Source organism: Electrophorus electricus, chromosome 4, assembly GCF_013358815.1.
Source record: "Electrophorus electricus isolate fEleEle1 chromosome 4, fEleEle1.pri, whole genome shotgun sequence".
Lineage (NCBI taxonomy): Eukaryota > Metazoa > Chordata > Actinopteri > Gymnotiformes > Gymnotidae > Electrophorus > Electrophorus electricus.
This window is the reverse complement of record NC_049538.1, coordinates 13917106-13939689: the sequence shown is the minus strand read 5'-3', so window position 1 is coordinate 13939689 and position 22584 is coordinate 13917106. Positions and strand designations below refer to the sequence as shown.

Below are 22584 nucleotides of genomic sequence, written 5' to 3'. Positions count from 1 at the left end.
TTTAATTGAGATTGTTTGAAATCCTAACTGTGAAACAACTTTGTATGATTTATATTGGACTCACTAGAATAGATGAAAACATAGTTGTATGTTTATGTTTGTCCTAAGTGTGTTTTCACCAGCTGTTACCATGGCAAATCACAGACCTTGATGTTCAACACGCAATCACGCAGTTTCCAAATTCATCAAGATGCTCCAAACGTGTTGACTTGTTATAGTCCCAAAATCAACCACAGACCTCAAATCAGACAAGCAAACCATCTCAACCCCTAATTCTAGATATTTACTGTATTTATTCCAGAGCCCATTCCAGTATTCCAGGCCACGCCATGTTTCTACTCAGCTGGTACCATTGAGTGACCTGTGGTTTCTACACAAATGTAATGATGAGAGTAATTCTCCAGTTGTTCATCAGGTGTAGAAATAGACACGGCTGTTTCCAAGCCATGATCTAGCCTACAATTCAACATTATCTTCAGTTCAACCTAAAGCCACTATATTCATTGTCCATTGGAACCCAATGGTATTGAACTCTACAGTAACACCTGTGCAGTCATCTCCCTCTACAGTAACACCTGTATAGTCATCTCCCTCTACAGTAGAACCTATGCAGTCATCTCCCTCTACAGTAGAACCTGTGCAGTCATCTCCCTCTACAGTAGCACCTGTGCAGTCATCCCCCCTCTACAGTAGCACCTGTGCAGTCATCTCCCTCTACAGTAGCATCTGTGCAGTCATCTCCCTCTACAGTAGCATCTGTGCAGTCATCTCCCTCTACAGTAGCACCTGTGCAGTCATCTCCCTCTACAGTAGCACCTGTGCAGTCATTCCCCCTCTACAGTAGCACCTGTGCAGTCATCTCCCTCTACAGTAGCACCTGTGCAGTCATCCCCCCTCTACAGTAGCACCTGTGCAGTCATCTCCCTCTACAGTAGCATCTGTGCAGTCATCTCCCTCTACAGTAGTACCTGTGCAGTCATCCCCCCTCTACAGTAACACCTGTATAGTCATCTCCCTCTACAGTAGAACCTGTGCAGTCATCTCCCTCTACAGTAGCATCTGTGCAGTCATCCCCCCTCTACAGTAGCACCTGTGCGGTCATCTCCCTCTACAGTAGCATCTGTGCAGTCATCTCCCTCTACAGTAGCATCTGTGCAGTCATCTCCCTCTACAGTAGCACCTGTGCAGTCATCCCCCCTCTACAGTAACACCTGTATAGTCATCTCCCTCTACAGTAGCACCTGTGCGGTCATCTCCCTCTACAGTAGCATCTGTGCAGTCATCTCCCTCTACAGTAGTACCTGTGCAGTCATCCCCCCTCTACAGTAGCACCTTTGCAGTCATCTCCCTCTACAGTAGCATCTGTGCAGTCATCTCCCTCTACAGTAGTACCTGTGCAGTCATCTCCCTCTACAGTAGCATCTGTGCAGTCATCTCCCTCTACAGTAGCACCTGTGCAGTCATCTCCCTCTACAGTTGCACCTGTGCAGTCTTCTCCCTCTACAGTAGTACCTGTGCAGTCATCTCCCTCTACAGTAGCATCTGTGCAGTCATCTCCCTCTACAGTAGCACCTGTGCAGTCATCTCCCTCTACAGTAGCACCTGTGCGGTCATCTCCCTCTACAGTAGTACCTGTGCGGTCATCTCCCTCTACAGTAACACCTGTATAGTCATCCCCCCTCTACAGTAGCACCTGTGCAGTCATCTCCCTCTACAGTAGCATCTGTGCAGTCATCTCCCTCTACAGTAGCACCTGTGCAGTCATCTCCCTCTACAGTAGCACCTGTGCGGTCATCTCCCTCTACAGTAGTACCTGTGCGGTCATCTCCCTCTACAGTAACACCTGTATAGTCATCTCCCTCTACAGTAGCACCTGTGCGGTCATCTCCCTCTACAGTAGTACCTGTGCGGTCATCTCCCTCTACAGTAACACCTGTATAGTCATCTCCCTCTACAGTAGAACCTGTGTAGTCATCCCTCCTCTACAGTAGCACCTTTGCAGTCATCTCCCTCTACAGTAGCATCTGTGCAGTCATCTCCCTCTACAGTAGTACCTGTGCGGTCATCTCCCTCTACAGTAACACCTGTATAGTCATCTCCCTCTACAGTAGCACCTGTGCGGTCATCTCCCTCTACAGTAGTACCTGTGCGGTCATCTCCCTCTACAGTAACACCTGTATAGTCATCTCCCTCTACAGTAGAACCTGTGTAGTCATCTCCCTCTACAGTAGCACCTGTGCAGTCATCTCCCTCTACAGTAGCACCTGTGTAGTCTCCATCTTGCCACTGCTGCAGTTTCATTCTCACATCTCCAGCTTGCTGACTCAGGCCTCTGAGTCAGTAAAGGTTTGCATGTGTGTAAAAAACATGCCCTCACTTATAAAAATCAGAGGAAAAAGGGTAAAAAAAAAACTGTCTAACCTGATCTAAAGCATCTTAAAGGATCCAGTTAGCACTCTGTCTTTCACATCCTGTCTGTTTTGCAGGTTTGCCTTAATGAATAAGCCATTGGGGACATTTCATTGGATGCAAAATACAGGGTGGAGCAATGTCAGTGCAAATTAATTAATTCAGCCCCTGCAGTGTTATATACTGAAGTCTCAAAGCATTTTTGAGAATGGCGACTGTGGGTGTAAATTTATGGGACTCAAGGGAAGGTATTAATCTGTTGCGTGTTTGTCGTGATGAGAAGGAGGCTTTGAGGAGGTCCAATGCGTAGACGTTGAGAGAGCATTATACTAAACCATGTTAAGAGCTCTAAAAATCACAAGCAGAAGTCATAGGAATGGAGATACATCTCATGCACTGGCCTTTTGATCTTGTTCATTTTTTTTTATCTTGTTTTGTCCTTCTTATGTCTTGTTATCTTCATCTTCCTCAGTTGTTCTTTCATTTTACCCACAACACCGACTTCATTTATTTATTTATTTACTTATTTTCCCTGTAGTCCTTTAATATACTTATTCCTTTGTCCAAATAATTCTGGCATTTCAAATTTAATTTCATTCTGGTAAATAATTTTGCAAAGATCTCTTCATCTTAACTCACCGTGGACATCAGGAACATTTAGCTCACACAAAAGCCTCATTAAAATATTGTCATGAGCTCTGCTTGAGTTCTCTGCCACAATCTTGTAATCAGCATATTACCATTTCCTTAGAATATTAAGCGCAATTTCAGTCTGTTTCCCGAGTACCCACCATGCGCTTCCGGTCCCAATCTCAGTTTTAGCCTCCCGTTCAAACCGCTACAATGCATTAATTTCCTCATTGGGTTGTATCTCCAACCAGTCTTTTCTTTAAGTGGCAGTTGGAGTCAGTTCTGCACTCTCTATAAAGTGAGTTTTGGCACATATCAAACATTTCCTAACAGGGTTCAACAAAAGTTCAGAATGGGTTCAAAAAGTATGTGTGACGGTGAGGAGGCGACACAGGATGCAGAGACGAGCTGACGTTTCACAAACAGAGACGTTTATTGTACACAGAAAAAAACGAAACAAAGCACGAAGAACAATAAGTGATAATAACACTCAAAAAATAACAGGAAGTCTAATGCACAACGGTGCAGCTGATACACAGTGTACATAGGGTCAAACACCAACAGCGATTAAACAGGACTTTATATATACATGGTAACAATGCAGATAACAAGGAACAGGTGCGACACATGGGAGGGGTGTGGCACCAAAGACAAGCATACACACACAAACACAGGGAGGAGTCTGGAAGGAGGGGGCCATCCATGCCCTCCCACGGGACAACTCATGGCGTGCCAGCCTATCAGGTGATGGCCCCCAGACCAACACCAAATGGCGAGGCCTGAGCGAAATGACACGGGCCAGTGCAGGTAGGACGGAGGGAAGGAAGACAGGGACCGTGATGACGAGAGACACAGGGACAGGGGCACTAACAAGAATGTGAACAGACACAAAGGAAGGGACTGACACGGTAACAGTGACGGGGAGCGGGATAGTGACTGGCACGGGGATATGTGAAAGGGGACCAAACAAAGAAGCAGGAAGAAGTCTGTGAGGCTGGGAGGAAGGACCGGGGAGTTCAGGAGGAGGTGCTAACCGCCAGCTTGGCTGGTGAGGGCAACTCTGCTCTTTGGGCAGGTGAGCAGGTGTGCGTGCCAGATGCCATGCCCGCCGTGGGATCGAGCGCTGCAACGCTTCCCCTCTCCGGGTTTGGGCCGACGTGCAGAAACGCAGGCTCAGGCGCCCGCGATGAAGCCTCTTGCAAGGTAACACGGGGACACTCGCAGGCTCTGGGCAGAACCTTAGGAGCAGGGGGCTCTTCATCATTGGACTCCCCTGATCCTGTTTCCCATCCAGATGTGGGATGCTCATAGAGAGTCCACAGAACGGTCAGACTCTAAGTGTGACCTGAAGCTACAGTCATCATTGTCCTCAGCCATGCTGTAACACTCAGAACATGACAGGCTGTCTAACGCACAGCGGAGCAGCTGATACACAGCGTACATCAGGTCAAACACCGACAAAGACTAACAATCAAACAGGACTTTATAAATACATAGTAACAACAGAGATAACAAGGAACAGGTGCGACACATGAGAAGGGTGTGGCAACAAAGACAAGCATACACACACCTGAACATAGGGAGCAGATGTGAACACAGCAACACTATATGTCATAGCAACATATTAAGACCTGTTGATTGACAAATTGCACCAATCAGAACTCAGATTTTTAAAAAATGAATATTAAGCAATGTTTTATCGGCTCAATTATCTGACCATTTATATCGTTTACCTTCCATATACGGTATTAGTGACCGTAGGATACTCATCGCAGGCTTGTGGCGCAGGCATAGCAGGCTTGTGGGTATGCCTGTACTCGTCCAGATTAAAGATAAAAACCCCTGAGGTGCTCGAGTCATCTTCCTGTTAATGGCACAGAGGATGACAGCGTGAGCTCACACTGCTTAGCTTTTTTCAGGATGTCAAATATGTTTTCATATGGAAAAGCCTGGACGTTCTGGGATGTATAGAACAACAAGTCATCTAGCCATACTCTTGCCATCCTTCACTAACTGGCCAAAGTTTTATTTAAGTGAACGTGGTAAAAGTAAAAGTATCAGCTCAAACCACCCCATGGTTAAGGAGCGTCTCACTAACAGTAGTTTGTTTCTTTATCCAAACTCTGTTTCCATGGAAATAGGTTATTCTGCCTCATTAGATATTTGCTCGTCACTGAGATTCCTGTCTTCTTCACTCCGAAAAGGCAACCAATTATCTGTGCAGGTTCCCGCCTTGGCCCAGCCCAACTCCCCGCTCCTGCACAACTACAACAGTGGTGCCAATTGCTATTGTCCACCTCATGAAAAGCATGACAGAATTCTACTTTGTGTTGTTCAGTTAAACAACCATAATGTCTTGGCAGCAGTTGTCTTCGATATTGAGTGCAGCCTAATACTTAATTGAAGATTTTAAATTATACATTATTGCCCTTAGCTTTTCAGATTTCATTTATATTGTTAGTTAATCACCCTAAGCTTTTAGAATGTGAGGGGGAAGACACAAAAGAATAATTAAACATTTAGTGCTGAATTTAGATATGGTTCAGAATGCAGCTCTACCAGAAATTTTTGTCATGTGCTAATTTGATGATTTACTAATTCTTTGTAGGTTTTCTAATATTCAAAAGGCTCTGAAAGTTTTGACTGGTAAAAATGGACATACATTATTTATTTCACATTATACTAATGTACAGTTCTGTGTTTCATAACCTTATTGGTGCTAGAGTACAACTTTGCAAAGTTTATGGACAGTCTGCCATGTTAATAGAGAGAAACTGTTCTGTTTTGAATAAGTGATTCAATTTAATAGGTATTACAATGTAAATGTATGCTAATATATGCGAGGGTGGTATGCAGATATTGGGCCATCAGTGGTGAGAAGGGCAAAGCGAGGTGATTTCTGTTCTCTGTTCATTTGTCATCATCAGTGTATCAGAAGCTGGGCAGGGCGTTATACTCCCAACCCTTTGCTCTTCGGGAAAACAGGGAACTCTGGGTAAGAAACATGACTTAATATGACAGTCTTAGTCTTGTACTTCAGTCTTCAGTGACTGTACTGTAGAAAAACTGTGGGGGGATGTGATTTTTTAGTAGTTTTGGGTACATTCAAAAATAATATATGAAGATATGCCACAGAGGGTATGTAATGGGATAACTGGATGTACACAGGAGACCACTGTAAAGTGAGGGAGCCACCCAGTGGTTAGAGGATGTAAGTGCAGGGCAGCTAGGGCGCTTGAAGAAACCAAAGTAAATACGTAGCAGGCCCAAGTGGGAGCTAACACTAGTGGATGTGGGGAGCTGTTTGGGGGATCTTCCTCAGTGCGGAAACTAAAAGACTCAAGGCAAAACCTCTCCGTGGCATTTCAAAGCAAAGCTAAAGGAAAATCAAAAATTAGTTCTCCCAACCAAAGAGGTGAAAAGCTAAAGAAAAGCCAGAATAGACAAGGGAATGCCTACGGGATGGCTCGGAGAACTCTGGCGAGGGGGTCGAGGGAACTCAAGAGGGAAAGGATGCAACTCAAAGCTGCTGAAGAACCTGAGGGGGTAGAGAGAAAAATGAGATCCAAAAGGCAGCCCTTGAGGACTCGACGTGACATACCAGCCTTGCCTTTTGTCTGAACACTGAACAAAGACTGCGCACCAAGGCGCCTGTGAGATGCTCTTAAGCTGGTAGGAGGACAGGTATGGCCGGACGCCCTTGATTTCCCCAGAGCCACCCTGTGTCTCCCTCTTGTGGCCTAGCAGATGGTCCAGCCCTTGGCTGAGCCCTTACAGCATGAAAATATTTTCATGAAAAACATTTTCGGAGTACAAAAATATTCACAGGGAAAAAAAAAAGTGCTGACTCATTTTTTGTTCTTTTCTGATGAGTTCTAGCTACCATCTGTGCACAGAGTAGAGAATTCCAGGGGAACCACTCACAAAACAGCATTTTGCTGTTCAGTGCAAACTTACTTCTTTCTTACTTCTGATTGCCTTTTTAAAAACATAAACCCACATACACCTGGCAGAGCAGACAGGGCCTAACCGTCGCTGCAAACCGCTAGCTAACATCTTTACGAGCTCACATCTACACAGTAACAGCAACTTATTTTTGGTGGTTTAATGCTTGATATTTCTTTCACACTTCTAATTATTTCTTTAAATATTTCTGTTCCTTGGCTTAAAGTTGTTTTATTAGCAGTTAGCTAGTGGAATGTAATCTCAGCGCGGCTTGTTAATGTGATATTATTTTTTGCATTTGATTAATTTTTATTTTGTGAAATTTACATTTAATGCACTTAAAAAACAACAACTTTTATTTCTTTACCTCGTACTTCGATCTAAGCCAGTATCATTAACTCTGCTGTCGTCATTTAGTATCAAGGTCAGACTTTCTCTGAGCCTTTGTGGTTTAAATGCAGATGTAATGCAGCGTTAGCCACACTGCTAGCAGTAATATCTCATTAAATTAGCGTTGCAGTTCTCATCTTAACGATGCAGCTGGCAGTGTAACTTTTTATATTAGCATATGTTTACCTTTTATGTAATTAATTATTTAGACAACCCCCTAAGTGTATGTGAACATATTTCAGTTTTATTAACTCCAAACATCTTTCAATGGTTAACGTTGGTTGCTTTTTTTCCACAGACACCAGCATTACCCAAGCATTATTTCAAGCGTTACCCAAGGCAGATGCTTGCTGCACAAACCCCTCCAATGAGTTACTAATGAATAAAATAAAGCCTACAGAACCAGATTCTCCACAACATCCTCGTCTGTTCTGCCCTGATAGTTGGGTGACACGAAGAATTCCTGATATGCCGAGGGCAACTTGGTTTGTAAATTACACACGTGCTTAAAGTGAAAATACTGATAACAGACATCGTAAAAGACATCACCTTAATCCAAAGGCGGAAGAAAGGGAGATGATTACTTTTACAAGGTGGGTGGCTGTTCTCATGTTTGTTTTTAAATGGGGAATTGGCGTCCCCTCACATGCTCCCTCAAATCATCACATCAAGCCCTGAATGTAGTTCTGTCTTACAAAATGTAATTATGTTTTTAAAAATATGACCCATTATGATTTCCTGCTCCATCAGCAAAAGGAGTCTAGGACTGGGGCTGAGCGAATTCACAAATTCATATTTTCTCTATACCATACTTAATATGTCATGTTTAATACACCACAGCCCTTACATTTAATTAGTAAAGTATTTAAAGCTAAACTCACCATTTTATGTGCTCTGTAATATGAAAAATAAAACAGACATACCTTTAAAAAAAAATCAAATATGTCGGCTATTGTTTGTAAAAGGTATGTTGGATTTAGTCAGCTGGCCCAAAACTTCAAACAAAGAAATTAACCTTAAAAAACTAGCATGCAGAGACTCTGCAGACCATGCCTTCGCAGAGTTAATAAAACCCAGATGTGCTCAAAGTTCAGCACTTTCCACCCCCTGCTCTGATTGGTCACCGAGGGGCCCTGGAAGCTATTAGGAATGGAGCTCCCCTCTCCTGAACATACAGCATAATATAGTGAAATGTTTATTTGAACAGGGAGAAGCTCACAGCGTATTCAGTAGCATGATGTCTTCAGCCCATGACTGGGCCATTCTACAGGCCATCTTCAACCCTACCACACCTTTTGGAGACATTCCTGGTTTAAACCAAGAGGAAGAGATCACAGATGATGGTATGTGAAGAGTTTCCATCATGTACTGATTATGCCTTGGCAGAAAAAAAAGGAGGGGGGGGGGTTCCACTAAGAATTATCTAATGGCATCTAAATTTATGTAGCCCTATACTTGGGTTTTGATTTTATAAAGAGGTTTTATATATTCAGATGCCAAAACCTTTTTAAAAATAAAATCTGACAGCATTTGTAACAGGGCCTATCACAAAAGGATAGAGTTAGGTGAGTTCCACTGTAAGATATTTGACAGTTTCCTGAACCATGATTAAGTTCTTAAACCACGAGCAGCAAGCACCTCTCTGTAACATCTGCGCGATGACTGTGGGGCATTTGCATCTCTCTCGACAGAATGTGCATGTGATAAACGAATTTAAAACAGACCTGCTGTGAGCATTAGGCACCAGTAACAATGAGGAATACAACAAGCTGGCGAATGCTGGCACTTATGTGTCTGTGCCACATGTATTTCCTTCCTCTCTTCAGACAGTTGCTTCGACCCAGATCTGCTGAGGAAGGTTAAGGATCTGGAGCTGAAGGGCGTTTCTTCAGCCGAGTCCGGCCAGGTGGAGGCGGCCCTTGGCCACTTCGACCAGGCCGTCCAGCTGCTGCCCTCCAGAGCTTCGGCATACAACAACCGTGCTCAGGCCAGGCGTCTGCAGGGTGATACCAGTGGTGGGTGTGAAAGCTGGCTCAGCCACCACTTCCTATTCACACATTTTTGTTTGTTTGTTTGTTTTTGGGGGGGTTTTTACCAGTCCAAATGTTGGATCTGCTTTGATGTACAGACAGCGAGCAGAAAAATTGCTAACAATGAATAATTTTCAGTGTTTTTAAAAAACTTTTTTATCAACAAAGACTTACTTTCATAATTATTAATAAACATGTATTTCCAGTACATGCCACACCTTATTTGAGGGACATTAAAAGAAATTCATGCATATATAATTATACACATACATATATGATTTTAAAAATCAACTACCACTAGAATATTGCCTCATCTCCATTGCCATCAGTTATCTTCAGAGTCATTCATGCATGCATAGTCTACCCACAAGCATGTGTATGCGCTATAACTGTTTAATGAAGCAGGTATATGTGCTATAATTGTTTTATGAAGCATGTCTAAGTGCTGTGATTGTTTAATAAACTCCTCAGGTAGAAATTATTGCTAAACAATAAGTTCACATTTACAAAATTGAGCCTATAACGGGGGGGGTGAAAAAATCACACGCTCCAGCCTTCTTTAAAGTGCTGCCCTGTGCCTTCACGCCTGTTTTCACTACAACCCAACCCACCGCAGGTGCCATCGAGGACCTGGAGCGTGCCATCTCCCTGAGCCAGGGCGTGGGGCGCTCGGCGTGCCAGGCGCTGGTACAGCGTGGCCTACTTCTGCGGCTGGCGCAGCGGGGCGACGAGGCCCGGGCAGACTTTGAGCGGGCGGCAGCGCTGGGCAGCGAGTTTGCCCGTCGGCAGGCAGTGATGCTCAACCCCTACGCCGCCCTGTGCAACCGCATGCTCGCCGAAGTCGTCGACAAACTGCGCAACCCCGCCGAGCCTGAGATGCCGTAAAGATGCCACATCAGATCCGTGTACTGTTACTCTGAACTCAGTCGGTATATATTAATACTTTTCTATTAAGTATATGCAGACTGTTAAACTATTCTTGCCCATTGCAAATCGGTATATTTGGCATAGATTGCTACAACTGTGTTGTAATCTAGAGTATTATCATATTTCCAGTTTGCATAAAAAATTGTATCAAAGCATATTACACGTGTCTCTGGTGATCCATTTGTAAGAACAGCTTAGTCTGAGTTAAAAAGTAATTTAGCTTAAGAGCTCAAATGTTCATGGGGTTAAGGCCGTTGAAAATATGGCATGACTGTTGTAGTCATCAACAGTTTGTTACATTAACGTTTTTGCAGAACTGCTTTTTTGGGGGGGTTTGACCACTAGAGGTCAATATAAGCCAGTTCTTCACAACAAAAAGCTCAAAACACAATCGTCAGCTCTGTAATAAGTGTAAAGTGTAATAATTAAAATGTAAAGCAGTTAAAACTCTCAAATTTTTACACTTTCACATGTGCCTTCAAAAGTATTTGCAATCAAATCAACACATGACTAACAATCAAGTTTGAACCATGACTGAAAATATCATAGGTCCTCTGCAGCAGTCATTTGTTCAGTTGTTCATCATTATTACTTCCATGTCAAAAAGCATTCCCCTTTAGCCTACTGCTGAGCAGGTGTGCTAGTGTGACTCTATAACCCCCCATCCCCCACACAACAGCCGGTTAGCCTTCGTGTCCTTGACCGGGGCAATAAAGAATACGGCCACGCTCCACCATGCCTGTGGCGTCCCTGGTGCTCACCAAGGCCACGGGCTCACTCCTCCTCTCACACTGGTAGTAAGGGCAGACCTTCAGGTGCTCGGCCATGGGTGGCATCTCTTTGAAGATCCACTTGTCCACCGGAGAGAAGAGGCTGCTGAATTCCCACACCTGCAGGGCGGCGGTAGAGAATACGTTTACCAGGCTTAAGCGCTCTTATTGTTCCAGTATGCACATTGTTGCATAATTGCTGATGGCACGAGCCTTCGCAACAGTGCTTCAGAAACATGCTCCGTTTTAGCCGCTAGCCAGTATGTGGAAACCCGGTCGACCGGATGCATTGTGTGGAACTACGACCTGTTAGCAGAGTCAAGGATGTATATACTAGAATGATACACTCTGCCCCCATTGCTCATTTACTGGCTAGTGTAATTACTAATAAAGTGTGAGGTTGCTTGTCTTGGAGCATTTGATGCAGAACAACCCATAGCCCTCTCTACTGACCCAAATTACTCAGAGATCAGCCTGCAGCACCCTGTCATTTTTAGAACGCTTATCATGACCAAAACACACAGCAACAGACATTGCCGAGGCTAAAAATACAACCAGGTCTGGGAAGCATGGAAAGGGTTTACAAATATTGCCTCAACAGCTCACATGGTGATGCTTGGCTCTCGGTTTGAATATGAATATGTGCTTAAAAAGAAGAAGAAGAAGAAGGAGCTATAAAAATGTTTCAGAATGGGAGCAGGAGTGATTTCTAACCTACGCTAATAGGCCTCATTCCCTGCAGTCTTTTCCAAGCTAGGTTGTTTCAGATAGGAGGTATGTTTGAAGCTACTGTTGCGTAACTAGGAGACCATCAGTCCCATTGCAGGTATGCTCTGTGGAAGACCCTTAAAGGCTGTAGGGCTGTGATCCCCAAGCGCAGTAAGGGAGTAAAGTATTTGTCCCCAGGCAATCGCCTTCACCCCATTTAAAACAGAAAAATGTGTCATCAAACCTCACCTTTTTCCTGGCCCTCCAGCAGGTCCCACCATGGGAGTAGGTCTTCTTCTCCCACTTGAGAGACACCATTCCCCTCTTCTGGAGCAAAGTTTCACAAACCTCCCTCATTAGCTGGGACACCTGAGACAGGTGGCAGAGAGACACACTGTCTAAGAAGCCGGCAATGTGCTGGAGGATCTCAAAGGGAAGCCTGCTCAGCTGGTCCAGGTTCCTTGGATGCTTTCGCTCACTGTTTCCAGTTCTTACACCCTTGTACAGTGATGCTGCCACCTGTGGCCGGAGGGTGAAAGCGCTGAGGTCCTGGCTATAGCTCACCACAGCCTGGTTCACGGAAGGCCGGAAGTGGCACTGGTTGTAGGTGCAGCCCAGGTAAGCCAGGGGACACCGCTGTATAAACCAGCCCGTAAGGCAGGACTGGATGTCTGCGTGCACGTTTCGGAAGTGCCAGGGGTACTCATCCCGCCGGAAGGTGTGGCTACAGAGGTAAGTAAAGGTTGAGCTGGACTTGTTGTGTCTCCTTGTCACAGACTCGGTCTGAACCTGCACACAGAGTCTCGGGGGGCTGCGATCTGTAATGTCAATGAGCAATGTGTCAGGTCTGAATGGTGCAGAGGGGAAATCGTAGGTCTGTGTGCCCTGGTCCACATAGAGACCGTCTGTCGCCACAGTCTCACATATCTGGTGGCCCTTCAGCTCCCTCTCTAGACAGCACAGCAGGGTGGTCTGGACTTCATCTGACCTCGGAAGTTCTTGGATGGACACTCCCAAATCCGAGGTGTCCACATTCTGGTCAGTTCTCTTGGCTCTCTGGGATGGATCTTTCAGGTGGTTACGCTTGGCTGTGAAGCTTTTGGGGATATTGAAAGAACGAATCGTCTCCACCTTGATAGGTTCTAGAGACCCATAAACAAAGTCTTTTTCTTTTGGGGTGCAAGCTGCCAGCTGGCCAAAATTGATAAGCATGCAACCATTATGCACAAGATACATGTTATACTCGGATACGTGGACCTCTTGGCGAAGTCTTTCCAGGACGCCGTCCTGCCAAGGAGCAAAGCCAGTCTTGGCAAGATCCACTGCAGCGACATTCTTAGACTTTTGGACTTCCTGAGGACTCTGTACTGCCTCTCCATAACCAGCTGTGGACTGGCCCTCTTTTTTCTTGGGACCAGTGTTATCCTGCAGGTTTTTCACTGTTTGTTTGCAACCCTCCATCTCCTTTTTAAACATCCCCTCCCACATTACATAGTTCTCCAGGCAGGCCAAATCTTTGGTCCTGGCCAGAGCCATAATCTCCTCCCGTGTCAGTTCCTGCACCTCTTGGCCATCAGAGACATCTAAAGTTTCATCTCGGCTTAAGTCTCCAGCCTTCCATGCATTCGGGCCCACGTCCCCAGATGCTCCATCAGTTTCCTGTACAGCAGGTCCCTCGAGCCTCTCCATGAGCTCAGGAAACAATCTACTCATCTTAATGGAGCTGAAAAGGAGCTTCTGGTCCCTGAGAGCCATTGCTACATCGAGCTGATTCATGTAATTGGGTTCACTCAGAGCGTTCTCGTAGAAGGCTGTGTCTGTCTCAGGGATGGGCCACCGGTTCCACTCCAGGGAGCAGCTGACCACGCTGGCTGGGCACACCTCCAGGTGCTGGGCAAGCCGGTGTCGGGGCATGGACATGGGGCAGCCGTAGTGGGCACTGAGGCAGGGTACCATCTCCCTAGGGCAGAGCAGACGGTGCTCATCTTCCTTGCACAGGTGGAAAGTAGCCCCACAGAGGAGACGGCAGGAAATGACTACACAGGAAGTGGAGATCTCCACAGGGACTTTACAGTGGTGGTTATAACACGTCTCACAGTGCTTGTGCGGGCCAGTGCTAGACTTTCCATGTCTGCCCTACAGAGAGAAATCAAACATAGACAGAGAGAGAGAGAGAGAGAGAGAGAGAGAGAGAGAGAGAGAGAGAGAGAGAGATTCAAAATTGTAGTGAAGTACATAAAGTTTGCAGAGAAAACAATATGTAGAACAAGAGAGCAAGAGGGAGCCAAATCATTTACTCTTACCATTGTTGTTGATCTTTCTTTGATAATATGAGGAAGAAACTTCTGTGTCAAAAATAATAGGTTAAAACCAACTGTTGAGTACATGCTAACTGAAACATCTTAAGTACTGACTGATGACAGCACACACTTTTGCACCTACATGACTTGTTTGGCTGAGTGAATGTCACACTGCTCTCACATTTGCATTTTGGACAAAATTAGGACTTTCGTAGAGATTATTATTCAGATTCTTGATGGTACAGTTTCCTTAAACAAAAATAATCAAGTGGCTGATTAGCAGTGGATCTTTAATGTCCTTTAAACCGCACAGATAAAAGAAGGAATGATGAAAAAATAAATGGTAAATATATACAATGTCAAAATTATCTGCTGCCACTTAGTTCAAATTAATGCACATAATTTCATTTCTCTGCTTAGCATACAGTTCTTGTAAATTCAGTATTACCAGTTGTGTTAATAATATATAAGTCTAATTTATACTTACGCTTCACAGCACTGCAGTTATCACTGGGAGGTTATGTTGGTATAAATGTGTCATTGTGTGTGTGAGTACAAATAGCTACTGTCCTCCACTCGCCTGTTATAAATAGATGGAGAGTTAGCCATGGTGGCGTGTGATTACCAGAGGTAAGGGCACGTTACACAACACATAGGCATTAACATTTGTGTGCTGCACTAATTGAGAGTCCAGTATAATTTGTTCAAGGTCACATTTGAACAGAGGCCAATATGTGTTTACTGCTGGAATTATTTTCTGAATAATCAATAATAAAATAAAACTTATTGTATTTCATATCTCAATATGTTTAATAAAATTACACAAAGGGATTATCTCTGAATACGTTTACCTTCATTTAATGTGCTCATCAGTGTTCTTGCCTAAGCTTTATATAAGTGTTCGTATATTCATATTTTGCTGTTTTGACGTGTACTAGCCACCAGATGTCACTAGCAGCCTTTCAGTGAGCACTGCCCGAATGTGTCCAGGTAGGAAATCAAATCAAATCAAATAATAAAACAGTAGGTGACAAATTAGTCCATATCGAGTCGTTCTGAATGTGAGGCAAGGCCACTAGAAGTGTTCCCTCTTTTCTTGTCTGGAATAATGAATGATGCGTTCAGTCCTTTAGAAACATCTATCGTTCATTCAATTTAAACTGCAGAGAAGCACGATACGCAGGTTAAAGCAATCCTCTTGTTTACACGGCATTAAAAATTTCAGAAGACGTGATGCAGTAGGTAAAATAGACGTTCTTCACACATTGATGTAAGATAATAAACGACAAACTGGAGACGCTTGAAAGTCCCCTTGACTGAGTTACTCCTCATTAAATCTGACTAGGATGAGGGGGTGGGGGTGGTGTTAATGGAGATGGTGCTGATGGGGGTGGTGTTATTTATTTATTTATTTTTAAAAGAAGAAGAAGCCCATGCAAGCAGATGTTTATGACCACATAAATTTAGCTCCTCAACAACCTTTTTGCTCCCAATCTCCCGCTTTTAATCTCAAAAAGTAATTAAAACCACCTTCTAATGATGTCTGTACTGCTATTACTACTTAATTAGGACGGGGATTTTGTAGGATCCCTCCTGGGTAGGGAACTTTGTCTAATTTTGCCACGTTAACGGAGGAAGCGGTGGAGCAGGACATAACGTGGGGAAATTGGAAGTGAGCCGTCGCGGCGGGGCTGTTTCCACAGCGGCGCGGGCTAATGTCAGCTCAGAGCCTGGAGACGGTCCACCCCGGGGAGCCCTCGGGCACTCCACTCCCCACAGCGGAACCGACACGGAGGCTCCGCCCGCGAAACACATGCCAAATGACACCTGCAAAACACTCCTTAGCTAAAAAGGATAGGTTTAAAATACATCCCACCTTCAAATGACATCTGTAGCGTTCTTCATACGTGTGAGAGTCACCTGAAAAAAGAAGAAGAAGAAGAAGAAGAAGAAGAAGAAGAAGAAGAAGAAGAAGAAGAAGAAGAAGAAGAAGAAGAAGAAGAAGAAGAAGAAGAAAAACCGCTAGGCATGCAAATTGCAGCCGCAAAGAGGCAAACGGGTCTGAGTGTGGCAGGTTAAAGAGACCTGAAGTGACGTGAACGCCACAGTGCATCGCAACATTATAGTCACCAGGCCATTATTTTATGTTGTATTTGAACTCTGCATCAATTTAAAGTTTGATTGCTATAACTGTATACACAGTTACATATAGCTATACATTTAGTCAAATTGAAAAAGGATTATTGTCAAGTTCCCATCATGTCTTACTTCTGAACACAGACTGCTTGTGGTTAATCCTATGAGGTGCATGCTTTTGTCAGAGATGGACAAGGAGGTAGCAAAATGTCACACAGGCAAACACTGATGAAGATGGTGTGTGTGTGTGTGTGTGTGTGTGTGTGTGTGTGTGTGTGTGTGTGTGTGTGTGTGTGTGTGTGTGTGCTTACAGAAAGAAATGGAGAGAGAGGCAGAGACAGAAAGACTAAAGGAGCAAGGGAGAGCATGTGTGTGTCCGTGTGTTTCTGTGAGTCTGTGTGTGTCCGTGTGTTCTGTGTGCCTGTGTGTGTCTATGTTTCTGTGTGCCTGTGTGTGTTTTATGTGTGTTTGTGTGTTCTTTGTGCCTGTGTGTGTATCTGTGTGCCTGTGTGTGTCTCTGTGTATCTGTGTGCCTGTGTGTGTCCGTGTGTTCTGTGTGCCGGCATGTGCCTCTGTGTTTCTATGGATCTGTGTGAGTCAGTGTGTCTGTGCATGTCTCTGTGTTTCTGTGTGCCTGTGTGTGTTCGTGTGTTCTGTGTGCCTGTGTGTGTCTGTGTGTTCTGTGTACCTGTGTGTGTCCATGTGTTCTGTGTGCCTGTGTGTGTCCATGTGTTCTGTGTGCCTGTGTGTGTCCGTGTGTTCTGTGTGCCTGTATGTGCCTCCGTGTTTCTGTGGGTTTGTGTGAGACAGTTTGTCTGTGCATTCCTCAATGTGTCTGTGCATGTCTTTATGTTTCTGTGTGTCTTGTGCATGTCCGTATGTTCTGTGTGCCTGTGTGTGTTTATGTGGGTCTGTGTGTGTCAGTGCGTCCCTGTATGTCTCTGTTTCTGTGTGCCTGTGTGCGACTCTGTGTCTCTGTGTGTCTGTGTGTTCTGTATTCTTCTGTGTCTCTGTGCATGCCTCTATGTTTCTGTGTGTCTGTGTGTATCTGTATGTTTCCATGTGTTCTGTGTGCCTGTGTGTGTCTCTGGGTTTCTACGTGTCTGTGTATTCTTCTGTGTCTCTGTACATGTCTCTATGTTTCTGTGTCTGTGTGTTCTGTGTGTTCTGTGTGCCTGTGCGTGTCTCTGTGGGTGTCTGTGTGTGTCTGTATGTTTCTGTAGGTCTGTGTGTGTGCATGGTGTTTTGGAGCTGAAAGATAAGAACCTGCTTTCTGATAAGAGAACTGAGCAGACTCTGGGGAAAGGCTGATGTGGTTCACCTTGGCCAGCTGATAGAAACATGGTTTATTTAGCACTTCCTATTTATTCTTCCCCCATATTTCACTACCTCTCTTTAGAAGGAAGACATTTCTGGCAGGGAACATTGGTAATCTCTCTTGTTTGAATGGATCATTGTGCTGTGGGTTTGGAAGGCAGAGGGAGAGACCGGAGCATCTTTCCTCTCCTGTGTGATACTTTGCATAGATGTCATGTGACCAAATCCAATGGCTCTGTAATGAATGCTGACAGCAATATGAAGCCTATTTGCACGTGTGTGTGTGTGTGTGTGTGTGTGTGTTTGTGTGTGTGTGTGTGTGTGTGTGTGTGTGTGTGTGTGTGTGTGTGTGCGTGCGTGCGTGTGTTTGTTTACCTTTAAGTATGTTTACACATTTTTCAAGCCTCAAACAATCAGAACCTCAATTATATGTCAGAAGTTACAATCAGGCCCCCAGTGTGGGCATGAAATCAAAGTAGGTATGTAATTCCTTAAAACAACGCTGATTAAATCAACTCTACTAGCCTGTTATCAAATCCTTGCTGAATACACACCAAGGCATATAACTGAGATTCATCAGGACGCATTTCTTCCATTGTTGTATTGCTAAAACCACAAGATTGCATTGTTGCCCAGTGCTAATAGTCTCATCTTTTCAGAGACTTTAATCTCAGCTGTTAAATTATGCTCCTGAGAAGTTATACTTGAGGTTATAAATGAGGTACACCCATACCCAACACAAACACACAACACTGGCAAATACGTTTGATGTCGGTTAATGTCATGTAATGTCATGTAAAAGAATCTACTGAGCCAAAACAGCCATTTTCAACCAGTTACGAGGTAGACTACAATCACAGGAAAAACGGATTTACGAAAACAAATACGTGCATAATTTCATTTTTATGTCTAGACTTAATTTGACTTTTGGATATGTGCTTGTACAGTATTACATTTACTATTTGCTTCGGGAAAAGGGTGCACTTCAAGGGAGAATTTTTGGCAGTGAAAGATAACAGGCCGTAAAGATCTAAGAACCCATTTACCTTCTAAAATCAGATGCAATACCCTAATGCATCCACTAGTGGGCAGGGCTAACCCAAAGTTATGAAGCCAAAACTGAGACTATCTAAAAACTGTTTACGGTAACAGCAGATAGGGTGTGAATAAATAATTGGAAATCTTATATCATCACAAATTCATCGTAAAAAATGTCTATAGGCCTGGAGCTGACATTGCAATTCAGTGAACAGGACTTGATGTGTCGCAGCTACAATATCTGAAGCGGTCACGTCCTCGTTTTCCTGCTGTCTTCAAAGTCTCATCACGCATGAAATGTTGATCCGTGTAAGGGCTGGTGCGTGTCCAGCCTCTGATTGCTTGGTATAGTAAAACTGTACTCGCAGTTAGCTGCTGTGCTGCTCCAACGAGACTTGAGTAAAGTGTCCATGTGGCAGACGGAGGCTAGACGCGTCCTCTAGGACTCGGTGAAGGGGGAATGTGACCGGTACTGGACTCGTGATCAGGTTTCTTCACTACGGAGTCTCCATCATCGAGTTTCTGCTTGTTTGCTGTCCTGTGGCTGACTGCTCTGGAAGAGATGAAAATCAGGGGGGCAATACTGCGTACCGGGGCACAGAATGAGACTCAGGCAAATATTGTGTGTGTGTGTGTGTGTGTGTGTGTGTGTGTGTGTGTGTGTGTGTGTGTGTGTGTGTGTGTGTGTGTGTGTGTGTGTGTGTGTGTGTGTGTGTGTTTTTTTACTTAGCTAATAGCTTAAAAGGGCTTAGTTTGACCATGTTAGAAGGAAGTGCCTTTTATTTCATCTATTTATCCACTTACATCTTTGAGAAGAATGATTTACATTTCAAGCCTGGCAGTCCAGATGACCGTGATTGTGGGAATGTAGTTCTGTGGGTGTGTGTGAGAGTGAATTCGTGTGAGCGTGCGTGAGAGTGTGTGAGAGCGTGTGTCATTACAAAGAGCAGCAGGGAGATGACTTAATTTTCCTCAGAGAACCAACTGTCATTCTGGGTCACACATACACACACACACACATACACACACACACACACACACGACTTGGATTTCATGTTCACATGAGACCTAACTGTAATATACAATCTGGAAAAAAAAAAAAAAACTGACATGCATTATTGTTGACATCAAAGCCCTCGCCTATCCACCTCCATAATCTCAGGCTCCACCTCCTCTCAGAGCCTGCGGGTGTGTTCTCAAATCACGTGACATGTCCCACCCTCCCCAGACACATTACAACACAGCACCGACCGTGCTCCACCCAAGTGCGCCGGAAGTTTCTCTTATGGTCCCATTTCTAAAACAGCACAAAAATAGGGCAGCTCAGTAACCACAGGGCTGTCACACCTGCATCACCGCTGGTGAAAATCCTCTCTGCTCTTAAGGTTATCGTTATGGCCAGCTGAATCTACTCTGTGCGGCTCTGTACGGCTTGTGTCGGTGTGCATACAGGGAGCTCCCAGAGTAGTGGATGACGTTGTAATGGGCCTACATTCAACGGTGTGTCACCTCTAAATGCATTTTGGCTCGGGGTTCAACACCAATTGCTGAACTGCTGGGCACAAAATGAAGGCTGACCATTCCATGGGTAAATAGATCTACAGTTTTCTGACAAACAGCAGACATAATGCACTACGCTGACCAGCCATTCACATGATTACCCGCTCTGTCCTCGTCTCTACCCCGTCTATGGCATCTGCCTCACAAAGGTATGCAGAGTATTGCCCTTATTAGGAAAGTGGGAGACACACACACGCGCACACACACACACACACACACACACGTCCTCGCAGTATTGAAGTTTGCAGAGTACTGTCCTTATTAGGAAAGTGGGAGACACACACACTGCATGAGAATATTCATAAGGATTGCCCTTATCAGGCCAAAAGATGGTGACGAGACAGTGGAAGGGAAGGTGGGTCCTATTACATCTCACTGTTTCCTCCTTTTATACATCTCACCTTTTACAGGGTCTCAGGAAACACACACCACACCACAGCAAACCAGCCACACGGCCCACTTCTGCTGTCCTCTCTGGTTTTACACAACCAAGGTAGCCAATAGCAGACTATTCATCCAGTGTGCCTTTTTGCCAAGCTTGACAACTGTGGTGTGGATTACTCAGCAGAGTGTACCATTTGGCCAGTTGTGAACTATTGCTGCTATGTCTGCTGCTTTATAATATTGATTGGTTAGTCACATGTTTTGCATCTTTTGTGTAGTACTGCTTAAGTCTTAATAGTAGCCAGTGTTATGTGATGAGGTATATTTGTGAATGTGCACTGCAAAGTCCTTAATGCACATAATAGGTGTAGCACAATAAGAGGTGTATGTCACACAAGCACTTACACATTCATGTGGACACAATTACAGACACACACACACACACACACAGTGGCACGCACATCTTTTTAAAAAGTCCTTTCTAAAAAAAGTCATAAAGTTTGTTGTATTCCAGTGTATTTATTGCCAGCACATCAGAAAGACACAGACTGATTACACTGTGTACCCCTATCTGTCAAATCAAGAAATCAAAGCCTGGTCTGATTTGCCCCCTTTGGTCACGCATTGGGAATTATTGACTAAGAGTAACAAGAATCGTTTTGCATTTTTTAGAAGCATTATGATTTCCATGCTCACAGCGTTTTTTATATTTTTTTATAACCTTTGAATTGTCAAGAAAAAAAATGAATTAGTGTGGTTCATGCACACAGCGTGCTGATTCGCACATTTATTTACGCGCTTAGGACACAAACAACAGAAGATAGGAGGGCTTGAGTATGGTCCTCTGCTTTAAAACACTCAACACAGCAGCCATTCATAGCAAGGAATACACGCTTGATTCTGTCACTGTGCCTCTGAGCTGTGTGTAAGCACCATGTGTATGTCCCCCCCACATGGGCCAGTGCGTTGGCAGAGTTCCACATGTTTGGTAATATTTGGGTTATTCCACCCGGCTGATCACTCATCAACCTGCTGTCCTTCCTGTAGGATCCTGATTGGATCCACAATTGCCTTAGACACCAAGGAAGATTCTTCTACTCTCTCGCTATCTCTCTCTCTCTCTCTCTCTCTCTCTCTCTCTCTCTCTCTCTCTCTCTCTCTCTCGTTCTCTCTGGTCCATGTCTTGCCTCTCCAGCCTAAGATGTTGTTCAGCTACAGCAGCTATGGGTGAACTGCCACTCTATTGCCCCATTACCCACGAAAGCCCTGACCTGATGAAGAGAAATGGATTGACTGTCCAACTCTAGCAGAGCAGCACACATCTAGCTGTCTGGTTCCTCTCCCCATGCTTCTGTTCCTTCGGGTGCTCATGAAAGCGCCTCCTGCTAGGAAGCCCTGATCCGGCTTCCTCTCTGGAGTGCCATGCACACGCACTTGCAGAGACGGGGAGGAAGAGCCCCGGAGGCTCGGAGGGGCGTATTGGACAGCACACCTAATTCAAATGATCTTCAGCCCAAGGGCATCCACCAGCACCAAGCGTAATGAACAGCCACGCTGCCTACATCAGCTACCTTTAGCGCAAACACCCGTGACAGTTTATCAAGCAGGCGCGGACCGTTCCCTTGGTTACAGCTTTCCCTGCCGTGCAGCGCTAACGCATCGCTCCTCCGTCATATTGAAAGTGGCACATTCACTATACAGGCGGCCAGGGTCTCTCCTCTCACTCGCCACCTCTCGTTTAGACCTGTTCTGAGCACAAAAGACCATTCTGAGCTGGGTATGGGTCTGCTAACAGGCCGCAGATCATACCAAATGCACAGTGGGTTTAGTTCAAAGTCACGGGAAGTTCAGAACCTGCAGGGTGTGACCCAGCTCACTGTGGGCCTGCTGGACAGTTTGATCTCCACGCATCCATCTTTATATAAAAGAACATGGTGGTAAGTCACACATGTTAAAAGGAAGGCTCTGTCAGTGCAAAGCAGAGAGAGCGTTGGCAAATTTTAAAATCGGTAACGATACATGCCGTAAACATGAAAACAG

The 22584-nt window shown here is 44.7% G+C and overlaps 2 protein-coding genes across 6 annotated transcripts; one reads left to right on the top strand and one right to left on the bottom strand.

The window, feature by feature from the left end:
• Positions 1-3509: 3509 nt before the first annotated feature.
• Positions 3510-14665, bottom strand: LOC113589845 (F-box only protein 40). Of its 4 annotated transcripts, none has more exons than XM_027029697.2 (5): positions 14597-14665; positions 14113-14151; positions 12059-13945; positions 11093-11221; positions 3510-4903 (listed from the first exon to the last, which is right to left on the bottom strand). In XM_027029697.2, exons 2-5 carry the CDS (start codon positions 14113-14115, stop codon positions 4769-4771), a joined length of 2154 nt encoding a protein of 717 aa, XP_026885498.2. In that variant the 5' UTR covers positions 14116-14151; positions 14597-14665; the 3' UTR covers positions 3510-4768. The 4 variants fall into 4 exon arrangements, with proteins under 4 accessions (XP_026885498.2, XP_026885497.2, XP_026885499.2 ...); XM_027029696.2 differs by having other exon boundaries at positions 14113-14154; positions 14597-14662; XM_027029698.2 differs by lacking the exon at positions 14597-14665 and adding an exon at positions 14252-14579 and having other exon boundaries at positions 14113-14154.
• On the top strand, positions 7718-10488 carry ttc36 (tetratricopeptide repeat domain 36). 2 transcript variants are annotated; one of them, XM_027029700.2, is made up of 4 exons: positions 7718-7967; positions 8582-8717; positions 9201-9389; positions 10021-10488. In XM_027029700.2, the coding sequence occupies exons 2-4, from the start codon at positions 8609-8611 to the stop codon at positions 10287-10289; spliced, it is 567 nt and encodes a 188-aa protein (XP_026885501.2). In that variant the 5' UTR covers positions 7718-7967; positions 8582-8608; the 3' UTR covers positions 10290-10488. The 2 variants fall into 2 exon arrangements, with proteins under 2 accessions (XP_026885501.2, XP_026885502.2); XM_027029701.2 differs by lacking the exon at positions 7718-7967 and having other exon boundaries at positions 8477-8717.
• Positions 14666-22584: the final 7919 nt, after the last annotated feature.

Coding starts and splice junctions, on each gene's coding strand:
- ttc36 (XM_027029700.2), top strand. CDS start 8,609: ATGATGTCTTCAGCCCATGACTGGGCCATTCTACAGGCCATCTTCAAC. Junction 8,718..9,200: donor GGAAGAGATCACAGATGATG/GTATGTGAAGAG, acceptor TCCTCTCTTCAG/ACAGTTGCTTCGACCCAGAT. Junction 9,390..10,020: donor TCTGCAGGGTGATACCAGTG/GTGGGTGTGAAA, acceptor AACCCACCGCAG/GTGCCATCGAGGACCTGGAG.
- LOC113589845 (XM_027029697.2), bottom strand. Junction 11,222..12,058: donor GCTGGAGGGCCAGGAAAAAG/GTGAGGTTTGAT, acceptor GCCGCCCTGCAG/GTGTGGGAATTCAGCAGCCT. Junction 4,904..11,092: donor GGAGTGAGCCCGTGGCCTTG/GTGAGCACCAGG, acceptor TGCCATTAACAG/GAAGATGACTCGAGCACCTC.